The 14,481-nt window shown below is 28.5% G+C and overlaps 1 protein-coding gene across 1 annotated transcript; it reads left to right on the forward strand.

The window, feature by feature from the left end:
- Window positions 1-12,187: 12,187 nt before the first annotated feature.
- Window positions 12,188-14,244, forward strand: LOC125077444 (cytochrome b5-like). Its single transcript, XM_047689420.1, has 3 exons — window positions 12,188-12,379; window positions 13,116-13,486; window positions 13,663-14,244. The coding sequence occupies exons 2-3, from the start codon at window positions 13,199-13,201 to the stop codon at window positions 13,846-13,848; spliced, it is 474 nt and encodes a 157-aa protein (XP_047545376.1). The 5' UTR covers window positions 12,188-12,379; window positions 13,116-13,198; the 3' UTR covers window positions 13,849-14,244.
- The last annotated feature ends 237 nt before the right edge of the window (window positions 14,245-14,481 follow it).

Here is a 14,481-nt window from a genome sequence, read left to right on the forward strand (position 1 = left end):
TACAGACCCTCAATTATTTCTGTACATTGTGAAAATAACGGCAGATACCAACATAACTTTTGTTACGTAACGCGTAAGGGTGCGAACATATTACCACTGTATTTAGTGAACATGATAAAACACGATTATCTTGTAACATGAAACTTCATTAATATGTACGCACCTTTAGTAAAGCTTATTCCATATACGCTTAAAAGTTAGAATTTGATAATATCTTCTATAACTAGAAGCAGTTTATAGTTCACAATTACTTTTAAAATTTAATTTCAATGCAAATATTTTTATGTGTTTTAAAGGTAGTATATATTTACGTAATTATAAATAAGATTTAAGTGATTTATGGAATTAAACCACATTTATTTCTTTCAAAAATTAACTAGTGTAATTTTGTTAGTTTAATAAAAAATATGTTGGTCAATATGTACAAACAATTTAGACCCACACCAACTGTTTTTAATTTTGAAATAATGTAATTATGATTTAAAATATATAAAAGTCAATTCATATATTATAATAAAGAATAAAATCAAAGCAATTTATAAAAGAGTTATTATTGTAGACATAACAATCAACTAATAAATAATTTATAATTATTAGTAATTAATTGATATATGTATTTTAATTATGAAAATCACTATTTAATAATATGTTAATTAATATAATATATATAACAGGAGAATTGTATTTATTTATGTATTAATTTCATCACTTTCTTCTTTGCAATATGTTATTCTTATATAATCATTCTATGCCGTCCATTTTGTTTCACTTATTTTGTCCTTAGTATGATACGACGGTGATTTTAATATTACATTGTATTAAACCTTAGCTATATAGCTATATAGTATTTGATATGTTGAACAATATCTTAAATTTCTACATGTACTTCGTGCTATTATTCTGTTGAAACATATATGTTGTAGTCTGTTGTTAAGTTTGCAGTTGACAACTAAAATATATTGTTATCTAGATAATGTACTCAATATGTGAGTTTTATTGTATTGACCTTATTTTATCAACTATAAAATTACGATTTATATTAATAACTGTTTGCGCACCTTTACTCCTATATTTGTTCTAATCGCCTGGTGTTTTATAATAGCAATTTTACTTTTAATCGACATACTGATAATATTTATAAGGTTTGTAATTTAAAACAAAAATAAAATATAATATCGCAATAGAAACAGTTTTGAAAATGAATTTTTTAACAGGTTAAACTTAAAGATTTCACAAGAACCCTCAAAAAACTAAATACCGAGTCGCTATATAGAATTTATGTTAATCGTTTGATGGAAATCATAACATTTGACAACAGGAGGGAAATAGAGTGTAAACGCTTATATTCTAATCAAATTAATATGTTTATTTTTAACTTTTTAATTCCGTTTAAGAACTTCTTTTTTTAATTATTTTTTACATTTATTTATTTTTTCATTTTAGTACCTACATATTATGAGTCATAATACCTATGAAGTCACTTCTTGCATTCCCCTCATCAAACCCTTGCATTTAATACCCATATTAGAGGAGCTATGAACATGATAAATCATAGTCATTTAGCGGCGTCTGCTATATTGGATCAAAAATGGCGACATTAAAGCAATCGTGCATTATCTCGAGAAACAAGCGAGTTTGTCAAATTTCAACTTAATAGGCCACTGGGATGTGGGTCAAATTTAACTTTTAAGACACCGGACGGATGAAACAAAACAAAAGCATATTTGTCTCACAAATAAAAAGGTAGAAAAAGAAAATAGAGAGAGAAGACTAGGCTACACATTTTCAGCGTGCATACATTGCTTTTCAAATTTTTTTATAGAATAACCTCTACACGCTTTGGGCTATTATTTTTATACTATAACTATTAATATAATTTTTATGGTCTTTTGTTACAACAACTCATGGCTTGAAAATTCAAATAAAATTTAATCTCAAAATTAAACACACGAACAAAAACGATTATTATGTCATTGTTACATTAATATAATATATAATTTACTGTTTGTGTAAATTGATCTGAAAGAGTAACTAGCCGTCTAGTTAGTTACTAAAAGTTAAAACATATAACAATAAAATAACTGCTATAAATAGTTTGTTATTATTTTGTGAATAATGTAAACTGATATGATAATTTTTTTCATTTTAATTTCTGCTTGTACCAAACATGTTTTAATCGAGTAGTCAATGTTTTATATTATATCACTTGTAGTACTTAATTATGTAAAAAAAATCTTGGAAAGATAATGAATTTTCCTTAAATTCGGCTGTTGTGATAACCTAGAATAACGCTTTATTAGTGAAGAATCTTCAGAGACAAAAAGAAATTAATACCTATATCAGATTTTTTCGTTCACAAAAATGTTTTACTTTGTCTCACATTACACAAAATTTTTGGTTATTGTGAATGTAACCTTCAAATGTTTATTATACGTATGTTTATACAAAGATAACTTTATCAACTATTAAGAAAGTCCATATTTTGTTTTCACTGTCAAAATATTTTTATATCGCAAAACAGTTAATCGTTTCTTTACAATATATTAACACTCAGAGTTTACACATTTAATAAATTAAATATTACAATTAATAAACCTGGCGTAACAAAACGATAACTTGTAAATATAGCACAAATTAAGATAATGAGGGTATTTTCATAAAAAGAAATGGATATTATTTTCTTGAAGTTATTTAAAACATGAAGTGTTCTTAAGTACATGGATCTAAGATAAAGTATCTAAGATCTATACCTTCCTTAAGTATATATAATTCATAGATAATTCTTATTTTATGAAAAAAATATAGAATGAGAATCCAAAGTATTAATTGTTCGGTTAATTGGAACTAGTTTCTCATGCTCTTCGATGTTCTGCTGTTGTATATTCCGGTCACAGTACTGCCAGCATCAAATTTTCTCGTCCACCTGCGTGCTAACCCGCGTAAGACTGTAATTAGGTAATTGTACAGGGTTGCAGTTAATATTACAATACTAAATACATTTCTGGATCTCGATCAGAGTCAGAGTAAGAAAACCTACGTCAGTTTTCAAATTCATTCCATTAACAAGTCGTAAACTCTTAGTACATTTTGAAACTAAAGCATTAAATAAAAAACTGCACATAAAATTAAACTAACATAGTATGATAACTAGGTTCAAAATAGTGTCCATTGCGACACAATATGTCATACTCAATAGGTAAAGCAGATTATCGCTCATACTGAGCACAGCAAAATAGATCAACCTTTTCTAACTCAATATGTCATACTCAATCGGTAAAGCAGATTATTGCGCATACTGAGCACACGAAAATAGACCTTAAGGTGACGAACTTTTTCTTACCCCGACTGTACAGCAACGCTGTTAAATAACAGATGAAGTTGGATATTTAATAAAATAATTATTATTTGACATACGATGTCATCGTCATCGTGTCTTTATCGTTCTAGATACTTCTTTGCAAGACTCTTTATCATATGAACGCCGTCAAATGAATATTTTATGCTGTGAGAGCAAACAATATCTATATTATTACTGATCATTACATAGTATAAAACAAAGACGCTTACCGCTACGGTATTATTATTATTTTTTTATTTAATTTACAACATCCTCGGGCTCACAGTTGCCCGTGCCTTTTTTTACATTTTATTTTTACAAATTTTGGTTATTGTATATTGTACTGAACATCAGCAGATCTTCGCTGGACTTCGAGCTTGTCGTCTTGGAAGATCGCGGTATTATTATTAGTATAAAAGCCAGAAAAAAAAAATATTAACAGTATAATTTTGCGGTAGATAATCTCTTTAAATAAAGACTATATACAATGCTGTTGGCGGGGTGGAGTTACATATGATGAACCAATTGTGTAAATATTTAAAAAATAACTATGACGTGAATGGTTGTATCTTAAATTAAATAACATTATTAATGTATAATCATTGTTTGTCTAAAGAAAGAAACGCAGCGACAATGATACGATAACGGTATAATGATAACGAAGGGAGTTTATTTTGCTATAAAAATCAGTTACTTTACTTATCATTGAAAATCAATTAATAATTTAACATTAAGTACATTAGATGGTATAATCAAAATGATTAATATGAAACTAATATTATATTCTGAAAATCATGATATTTTTTTATAGATCTTTTAATATCGCAAAAAAATTATTATGCAATTAAAAAGTCGGATTCCATCTGCTATGATTTTCACTGAATAATAAACAGTTGAAAGAAAAAGGTTAAAAGTTCCGATTATAAATATAAATATCATTCCGATTTAAAAATTACTACAAAGTAAAAACATGATTATTTTTAAGCTTGGAAATAAAAAGTAACTAAAAATCAAGTAACAAAAAAAACAGTTTAATCCATGTCACATAGAAATACCATGAACATAAGCAGGCTGATATTTAGTATATCTTACTCAATTCCAATGGAGTAAAGATAAACAAACGTTAGATTAGATAATATTCCATGCGTTTTGCTAATAACGTAATATATGTGCTATATTATGGCCTAAGTACAAACACTTGTTTATTAATATATGTATAATACCATTTTATCTTTACTTCCAACTTCGCCGACGTTTAAAAACGCTATTTTTCGCGAATCCTCAATGAATACCGTGGGTTATTATTATACAAAGGCATAGTTCACTCAACCTGTAACTGGAATTGGCTTAAGATTGAGATTAGAATAGATTAGTTGTAATTTAGTTGCAAGTTTTGATCAATAAACACTACTGGTAACAAATTAAATTAAATTACAATACACTACAAGTACTAATTTCAAAAATATTATAGGTAAAAGTTAAAGAAAAAAAGATGTACGTATATAAGTTATTTTGAAATAATATGCACCGTGTTTATTACACTAATATACAACTTTAAGTATTTATATAATAATTTCATTTTTATTTTAAACGTGTAATGTTTTATGCACCGTGAGTTCACCTTAACCGGTTCCCGTGCTCAGATGTAGTAATCATTTCATATATGAAAAAACTAGTGGACACCAGGCTGGTTACCAGTGCTTAATATGGATTCGATAATAAGATTCAAGTTACCAAAGAGAGAACATTGAAAAAAAATAACAAATTTTAAATTAAAATTTATAACATGAAGCAAAAGGGTAGAGTAGAATATAAAAATAATAGTGTTGAAATTATTTTGAAACTAAAAGATTACTACAAGAGCATTTATGGTTTTTTACTACAATTCATACATAGTTAAATTTTTTGATATGAAAAAAGTTATAATTATATACTAGTTTATTATATTGTACATTATTATTACTGATAAATTAAATAAATTAAAAAAAATACCTTTTCTTAAACAAAATTGGTAGTAGTTTTTATGCGTTAACTATAAAATATTTTTAAGCGCTGTTCAAATGACACAACGCTACTTAGAAAAACAAAAACAAATTATAGATCCTCCAGTATAAAATACAAGAAGAAAAACGAAATACCATTTTATTGGAGTACTTAAAAAAATTAGAATAATTCGACATGCTAACATTTCAATAGCTTAATTATACAGAATGCATAATATTAACCATTGATTGTTTTGAAATAAAATTGCACTACGATATAAAAGTATTAGCTGTCAACTTTCATTAAACATATCGCTGAAGTGCACAAATGCTTCCGTCTGATGCAACAGTTTTCGACTGTATATCATCTAGTAAGGCAGTCGTATCAATGAATAGAGCCCCCGCGAAGGCACGCAACGCTATCGTGTAGAGCGCCGCACGCGCAACACAGGTGCCTACTACGCGATTCACGCTAAGGTTGCATCAGCTTAGTTTCTAATTCACACGCTCCTCTTAATGGGGACAGTAATGGTACTCGGGTCACTGATTCCACATTTTAACCTTACATTAATGAAACATGTGTGAGGAATATTACTAAACTTATTTATGATTTAATTTAACAGAGACAGTGAGACAACCAATTACTTATAAATACATCTTATCGCATTCTCAATTATTGGTTTTGTTTTCTATGCTTTTTTTAACGGATTTTAATTTTTTCCGATAAAAGATGGAGAAAAGTGACTAAAATATATTTTAACATATATTTTTATTTTCAGAAGAAGTTTCAAATTGTTATAATATAAATATAAGAATAACTGAATTTATTAAATAATAATCGTTGGAATATAACATAATAAACAACATAAATATATTAGATAGTATTTCAGAAAAATATGGCTTTTGTCTATCTGTTACTAACGGAGACAAGTTTATAATAAAAATATATAAGTATACAATTAAATAGTAATTAAAATTCAAAAGTAATCAATATAAATAAAATGAATGTTTGTCCTCTATGCGCTAGGAGCGCATCATTCATCCGAATGTAATACATAGTTTGGCGAGTTGTTCTGTTTAAGCACAAAAAAAAAAAACAATTTTTCTTTGTATGTCTAATTTTTAATGCATGTCTACACCCGTACAAAGCTATTACAGATAGTAATTTATAAAAAGTTTTAATATGAATCTATTAGCAATATTAATCGTTATAAACGAAGAAAATCAAGTTCTTAATTGATCTACATGATACATTAACCTCCGATATATGTATGTACATATATTATACAGTATATCAAGTATTCAATATTTTTTCTGACAAAATATTTTAAGCGAAGAATTCTTATCGTTGTACAGATGACACATACATAAGTTGGAGTTCCATAATTATAATAATTCTGTATTATAAGCATAAATATTTTATTCTTATGAATAAAAGTATCATAATAATATTAAAACTATGTTGCAAGTAAAATGTATCCGTCTCATATATTATATGCTCGGTTAGGCAAAAAGCGGTTTAACTGGAAGTTCCACGACCTAAGTAACGATAAGTGAGCAACTTGACCTTATATTTTGTTAGAACAAGATACGATATGACGTGACAGTTTCATCCCGCTCGCACGCGACCATGATCACTTAGGTGGTGTTAGCCATGTCACATATCAAACATATATAATAAAAATTAAGAAATAACTATTTAATTATTAAAGGTCAATTGTAATTTACTGCTGAACAGAGTTCTATCCCGCGGGGAGTTAGTAAGTACAGTTTTCCTCCATCCGCATACCGTTCGATCCCGCCCTTAATCATCAAGTCATCGGTCAATCTGGCTGGAAGACGCCTCTGCTTTTTTGCCGACACTCGATCTCTACTCGAGGACTCATTCTGCTCCAATTATCAAACAATAAAAAGTACAATTGTTTTCTACTTATCAATCAACATAATAGCATAATTAAGTCACATAAAGAAATATTCGAATACTATTTAAAGTAGGTAATACATACAAGTTACATTATAAAATAATTTGCTTATTTTTTGAAAAGTTCCATATTTTATTATTAACCAAATTATTTCGTTATTATTCACATATTTAATATGTTGAATAGTTTTAAATATACTTAAGCACTTAATTATAATATTTATTGATATGGGTAAAAGACTTTTGTATAATTTACCATTAAATTCTGATACATCAAATTAAAACAAAGGTCAATTGAACATCCTGTATATTTAAATGGTTCAGAGTGCGACCTCAACTACTTAAAACCGGCTTTTGCTTGATAATGTTGCATACAGTTTTCATTACAATTTATGTGTCATTGTAATATTCACAAGTAGAATTATATATTAATTTATATTTAATTATTAATAACAATAGAATAAAAATTACACACGTCTATAATTAAACCGTCGGTCAACAAGAAGAAATATATTAATTAACAATTTCTGTAAAATTAATCATATTATAGTCATAATTGCGAGGCGTTGCATGCGTATAGAAGCATTTTTGAATTAGAGTTCAATAAAACTATCCTATTTACTTGAATAAAATAATACATACCTATGATATGACATCGGTACTGTAAGAAATATTAACCTTGCGCCACCAACCTTAAGATGTTATGTCCCTTGTGTCCTTGTGTTAGATTGACTTACCCCACAACACTATAAAGTATTGCTGCTTTGCGGTAGGCGTGATAAGAGACTATCTACCCAGGCTTGCACAAAGCCCACCATCAAATAAAAAAAATGTTTAAAATTATATTTACTAGATATTGAAAATTTAAAAAATCTCAGGTAAATTAAACCTATACAGTAATACACTCTACATATTTTAATTCTCACATGTATGGAATAAGTCCATATCGTGATTACAAGGGTTAATAGTCTACATTGATAATTTATTGCTATTTAAATATTACCAAGATAATTTTATGTGATAAAGGGAATATTCTGTCACGTAATTCCTATCTCTTTTAAATGTTTGTTTTGAATAAAACGGTGACAAGGACAATTATATCTTCTTCTATCAAAGGTTTTATAACTTTGTAAAAAATTATATTATTGTATTTAATAAAATAGATTTTATGATATCGCTTGATATATTATATTTAAAACTAGGTCTCTAATTGAGATCAGTTTGGGATGACCACAGACAATGTCCACTATACTTCAATGGTAGGAGAAGAAAAGATACTGAAACCTTATTTTTAAATATTTAATTTGCTAATAGCTACATCATATCATGTTCTACAAAGAGTTCTTAATTAATATATGTATATATTTATTTAAATTTATAATACATAACTATTCCGCGTAATGTATTATTAAATGCACTTTAATTCTATTTTCAAAAATGTTGCTTAAATAATTCGCCCCTATTTGAAAACGACATTATTGCACGGACCCATGATGAATGCCATAAGTTCTATATTATCTTGAACAATAACGTCATGTCAATTCAAGGTCAATGTTGTTAATTTATCGTAACTGCTCCTGGCCTTGGAATCGGCTGCAGTATGATAAAATGTGAGCTTTTATTATAACTAATAACAGCTTTTAATTATATGGATCAGACACATGCACATACATAATCAATTTAAATATTCCGTCTTCGATCCCAGTCATCCCGTATGAGTGGAGACACAAAGAGAATCATCAAATACGATCTCTATTATTACAATATTACAATTAATTCAAATTAGCACCCAGTAGGTAATCGCGGGACGCGTGGCAATGATACACTGACCAAACAAACTCATTAAAATTTTAAAGATTCATTCAAAAGATAATAAATACATTCAAAAAAATAAATTATACTTGGGATTCACATTGGCTGGGACAGCATTCTCTGAATTATTGCCAAAACTTTACTTTTTTCTTAATATTTTATTATATTAAAATTGTTTTACATAATCATTGTTGTTTTTGATTATTTGAAATAATAAACAGAGTACATATTGATAGTAAAATTTAAAAGGAACAAACGTTTTAATAACTGTAATACTTAATAAAATTCAATAATATTTTTTGGTCTTTGCTAATCATTTAAATCCTTGTATCAGGTCAGCGTAGTAACAAAATAATCTTAGTAATAAAAAAATCACGAGTAATAAGTTTGTCTGTCCGGTCATTCGCTTATTAACCACAAAAAACTTTTTGCACTTTTTATTTTATTAACGCTTCACATCGATATGAATATATCTGCCGATACAGTCAAGATTCTATAAACTATTTACATACAAGTGTGTCTAGTTGTATTTCAATTTTCCTTGTATTCCTGATGCGTATTCTTATTGGATATTGTTTACTTAGTCGACGTAACACGGAATTCCATAACATCCGAATTATGCGGAATAGTCGTGTTTATGATATGAAACTAACAATGACGAAAATACGATTAAAATCTAGTGACGTCAATAAAAAATGAAAATAATTTACACGGATGACGTTTCATTTGTTTTTGCGACTGTATTGTCATAAATAAAATTTGACGTAGCAACCGATCCATAATATTTTGATAATATTATAACTGCATCCATATCGAATAACATTGCGTTAAGATTTATTACTTAGATGGGCTTGTTTTGAAATAATGCAAACTAGACTCAATAATAATCTAATTGCTCTTTGCATAATTTACAAGTTATTTTAGATACAGCTTTATCATTATTATTACTTTTATATTCACCTCTATTTCTTATTTAATGATAAATAAATGTAATCACTAACTACAGTCGGAGACGTTTTTAAGGGTACATGCAAAACATTCATACTAAATAGTATACAATAATCATTCCAAGTTTTGGTCTTCTGAAAACTTTTTTTTTATTAAATCCCGACTTTATAAAATCAAAAAAAGAATTTTCTAACAAAATGTATAAGTATAATACATAAATAGAACATATTATAATATCTCAATAATGCCGAAAAAATGTGATCTAGTTTTAATTAAAAACGTCATAATCATATAAAATGCATGATGTACGTGCAATCTAATGTAAATTTTTATTCTGAAATAAGCGCGTTTAGCACGACAGGTAATGTCATAGAAATGTTACATCATGTTCATATTTTTTATATACTTAAAGGCTTAGTAAACAAAATGTGCAGTCTATATTCGAAACGACCGAAAATCTTTCGTCAGCAAGTGCGTTACTTTATAGCAAAAACAAACTCTTAATAAAGTAACATAATCAATACGATTTGATAAAAAAAAACAACTAATCAATTAATCCTAACACTGATAACTGTCGAAGAAACTGTTTGATTATGAATGGAGCATTTACTTTACAATAAAACGTATGTAATTGCGATAGTTATAACCTTTCAGTTAGGATAGGTTAGTGTTTTTACACATGCGCAGTTGATATTTTTTCCAGTTTACACTTTGGCTTGATTTATTATAAGCATCACGTCCTTTAAAAGTCAGAGTTTACTAGTTTGAGTTCAAAGCTGACAATTTCACTATAGGACTATTTTAGATAGCGAGCCTACCAAGGCTTAAATATAATGAAGACTTTTTCGAGAAAATACGTGTCCAATTACAAGAGTATACGGATGTGTTTCGTCAACACACATATATATATATATAACTGGACTAAAGTATCAAAAATTATAATCTACATATACTAATATTATAGTAAACATGTATGACATTATCATCGATTCCTCAAATATAAAAATATTTGGGTATTTTTTACATTTTCGTCAGTCTTGGAAAAATACGCGATCATTTATAGTTTAAATAATACGTTACGGACACTAAAAAGATAAAAGGCTGATTTAATATTCAAAATACAAAGACTTAACAGTGATGTGTAATTGTTATACCGTTAATTCCTAACTCTTTGTAACATTTGCATATTTTACAGTTGCACACTTAGAAACGGAAGTACTTAGATTTATTAATAAAGTATGTTAAGAGTATTCTAATTATAAATTACTATTAAAATAATATACATCATTCGAACTAAAACTATTACTGCATTCCTTCTGTTTTACATATTATTATATTTTGTCTAATCACGTATTGGGTAATAAAACGAAAACTTTTGATCGAATTCAAATCTTTTTTCCTTTAATATAATTATATGTAAAGATAATCATGTAATTCGTTCTCTTATATAAATCGCTTTATAAATGCTTCTCTTATCAACGCAAGATCGGTGGGTTTATTCACCGCCCTCGGCCTACGTCATTAAAGCTCGTGCGACCATCGCATCATAGATAGGACAATCGCCCCAACATAACAATTTCGCTCATATATTTAGAATAACAACAATTACGAAATTATTGCTTTTGTTTACTAAAACAATTTTTGTTCAAAATAACAGAAAGACATACACAATTAACACATAAAAAAGTGACATCATTCATTTATAGAAGTTTTAAACATGTAAGAGATATACGTATTTATATATACATAATTCTGATATATATTTTTCAAAACGCTTTTTATAATATGCTATTTTTCGTTTAAATAATGTCCCAAATTTCTATCTTCTATATAAATTACGAAATGCAATATTATTAATTCAATAAAATGAAAAATATATATTTGGAATTAAGAAACCACACTAATTAATAAACGCCCGTTGTATTCTATGGTATAAACTAGTATTATATACAGTTCTCTTTTATATCAACGTACTAATTATTATTTACTATTATTTTTAAACTAAAGTTCAATAAAGGAAAGCTTTCTTTAACACGTGATAGTGGCGGCAAGTTGTGCCGCGTTTCGGCAGCGCGCGCGCACGGCCTGCTCGCAAGATAAGCGAGCGGTTACATCAGACCACGGCGCGTGCCCCGACAAGTATAAAACCGTCGAACGCCGCACCGTCACCTCATTCACAAATCACAACCGATAAATGACCAGTCAATATTAGATTGTGGCAATGATCTACGATCTCATGCATTTACCTGATTCAGTGATTTTTTACCTTAAATACGAACAGTGGTGGCATAGTGACAATTGGTGTGATAGTCATTCTCCGCGTTTCGAGCATCAGCAGAGATAACAGGAGCTTTCTGGATCTTGTACACTGACGAGAGGGTAAATATTTACCTTTTTATAATAACAATAACTTTCGATCTGTATACAATCGAAAGTAGTATACGACGATATAAATATTAAATTTATATCGTCTCGGAAGATAAAACATATCTTATAAAAATTTATTAGTTACAAGGATAAAATATGAGTTTATTAAAACATACACACACAGATCATAGATCGAAAATACAAAATAACTTCTGCATTAAAGTTATGATAACACGAGGGTCAATTACTTGTGGCCAAATTATCATTTCAGTAAATTATTATTTACGTCAGTAGTCAATTGTTTGCGATAACTTTCGGTAAAGGCGATAAAAGTTCTCATTCTTATAATATTTGAATAGCTGAGACAGTTATATGTGTACACTCTTTTGCTGAGAGTCTGCAATTGATCTCATTATATTGTATACTTATTTTACATAGCATGTTCATCTTTAGTAATAATAACCTTACCGATCGTCATGGGCGTTAAACCGGTACTTTATTTTATTTAATACATAAATCACTTGCCTTTGCTATAACCAGTTGGAATCTATTTATATCATCATCAATGTTACCATTAATGTGACATTTTGTGATGTTTTAAATATTTAATATAAATACATTTGTTTTCCCAATACAATATCAATATAAAATTTAGTTAATAATTGTAATGTACAAATTTAACCTTGCACCACTGATATTTTCAGCAAATACCATTACGGTATTAACAATAAATTTCCTTTTTTTTCAGTTTTTGGCCTACTAGAGTTGAAAGAACTCACTTTTAATCGTTTTGAAACTAAGAAGGGGTAAACGTTTTAAATATAAAGTAAAATGGCCACCGTGCAGTCTCCACCTGACTTGAGTCTGACGTCGCCGCTACCTGTGAAACAGGATACAAATGACTTAGACTTAGTGGCATTGACTATGGCCGCTCTACGCTTCGTAAGCCCGTGGTCTGTGGACACTCCAACCAAATGGTCAACGCGTATTGTGCCTGGTACTCCGGAAGCTAAAGATCGCGTCATCACTTTAGCAGAGGTATCTCTACACGACACCCCTAAAGACTGCTGGGTAGTCATATACGACAGAGTCTATGATATCACCGACTTTCTCGACGAGGTGAGTTGAAAGTTTCGGGATTTTCATTAATTATTCTACTTTTAATATATTTATAATTTTAAAGAAGCGACGTATGGATGAATTTAAGACTCGTTTATTGTATTAAAACCAGTTAAGCAACTTAATTCTATTTGGTTTTAAATGTTAGCTAATAGTAATATCTCTTTGTTTTTTAGCATCCTGGTGGAGACGACATCATGTTAGAATATGCTGGCCGTGACGCAAGTACAGCATTCCGGAGCTCTGGACACTCTATTCTAGCTACTAAAGCACTAGATCGTTTTTTGATTGGCGAGCTTCCTCTACAAGAACGCATGTATCGTCGACCGGGTGGCATTCGTCTTAGCGACATACCGGAATAATTCGCTAAAAATTACCCAAATAATATAAGCCACTTTGTTTAATTATTGTTTGACACTGTGAAGGAATTTAATTTAAAACTATTTAAATTTGTTGTTAGGCTAAGCTATCGCTATACACTCTTATCGCTTAAAATTTCATATTACAAATAACTTACTTAACTACTTATTTAGTTTACGTATTATTGTTAACAAAGAGATGTCGTGTCGTGAGATAAGTGTCTGTATAAAGATTTTGCCAGTATTAACTGGTACATTTATTAAATTAAGGTATCACGTCTTGCATTTATTTAGAATCGTTTATTATAAGCACCATTTCGCTCGACAGTATTATGTAAAAGAATTTTTACACTTTATTTTTACTAAATGTTTTCTTGCTGTTTATGTATTGTTTTTTAAAAGTTCCTATATATTTTTAAGTGTTCTTATTTTTAAATAAAAAATATCTATGGTATCTGAAAGGTATTTTGTATTTTTATTTCTGCAACTCGTTTTAATATTAAATTTTAAGCGCGTCTAACTGTGTAACTTTCATAAATAAAGTTTTAAGTCAATGGCTAAAGTTTACTTACAAATAAAGACTCGTAAATTTAACTAGTCAAAATCTATATATTGAAAGAATATAATTGAATACTG

This window comes from Vanessa atalanta, chromosome 3 (assembly GCF_905147765.1).
Source record: "Vanessa atalanta chromosome 3, ilVanAtal1.2, whole genome shotgun sequence".
Taxonomy (NCBI): Eukaryota; Metazoa; Arthropoda; class Insecta; order Lepidoptera; family Nymphalidae; genus Vanessa; species Vanessa atalanta.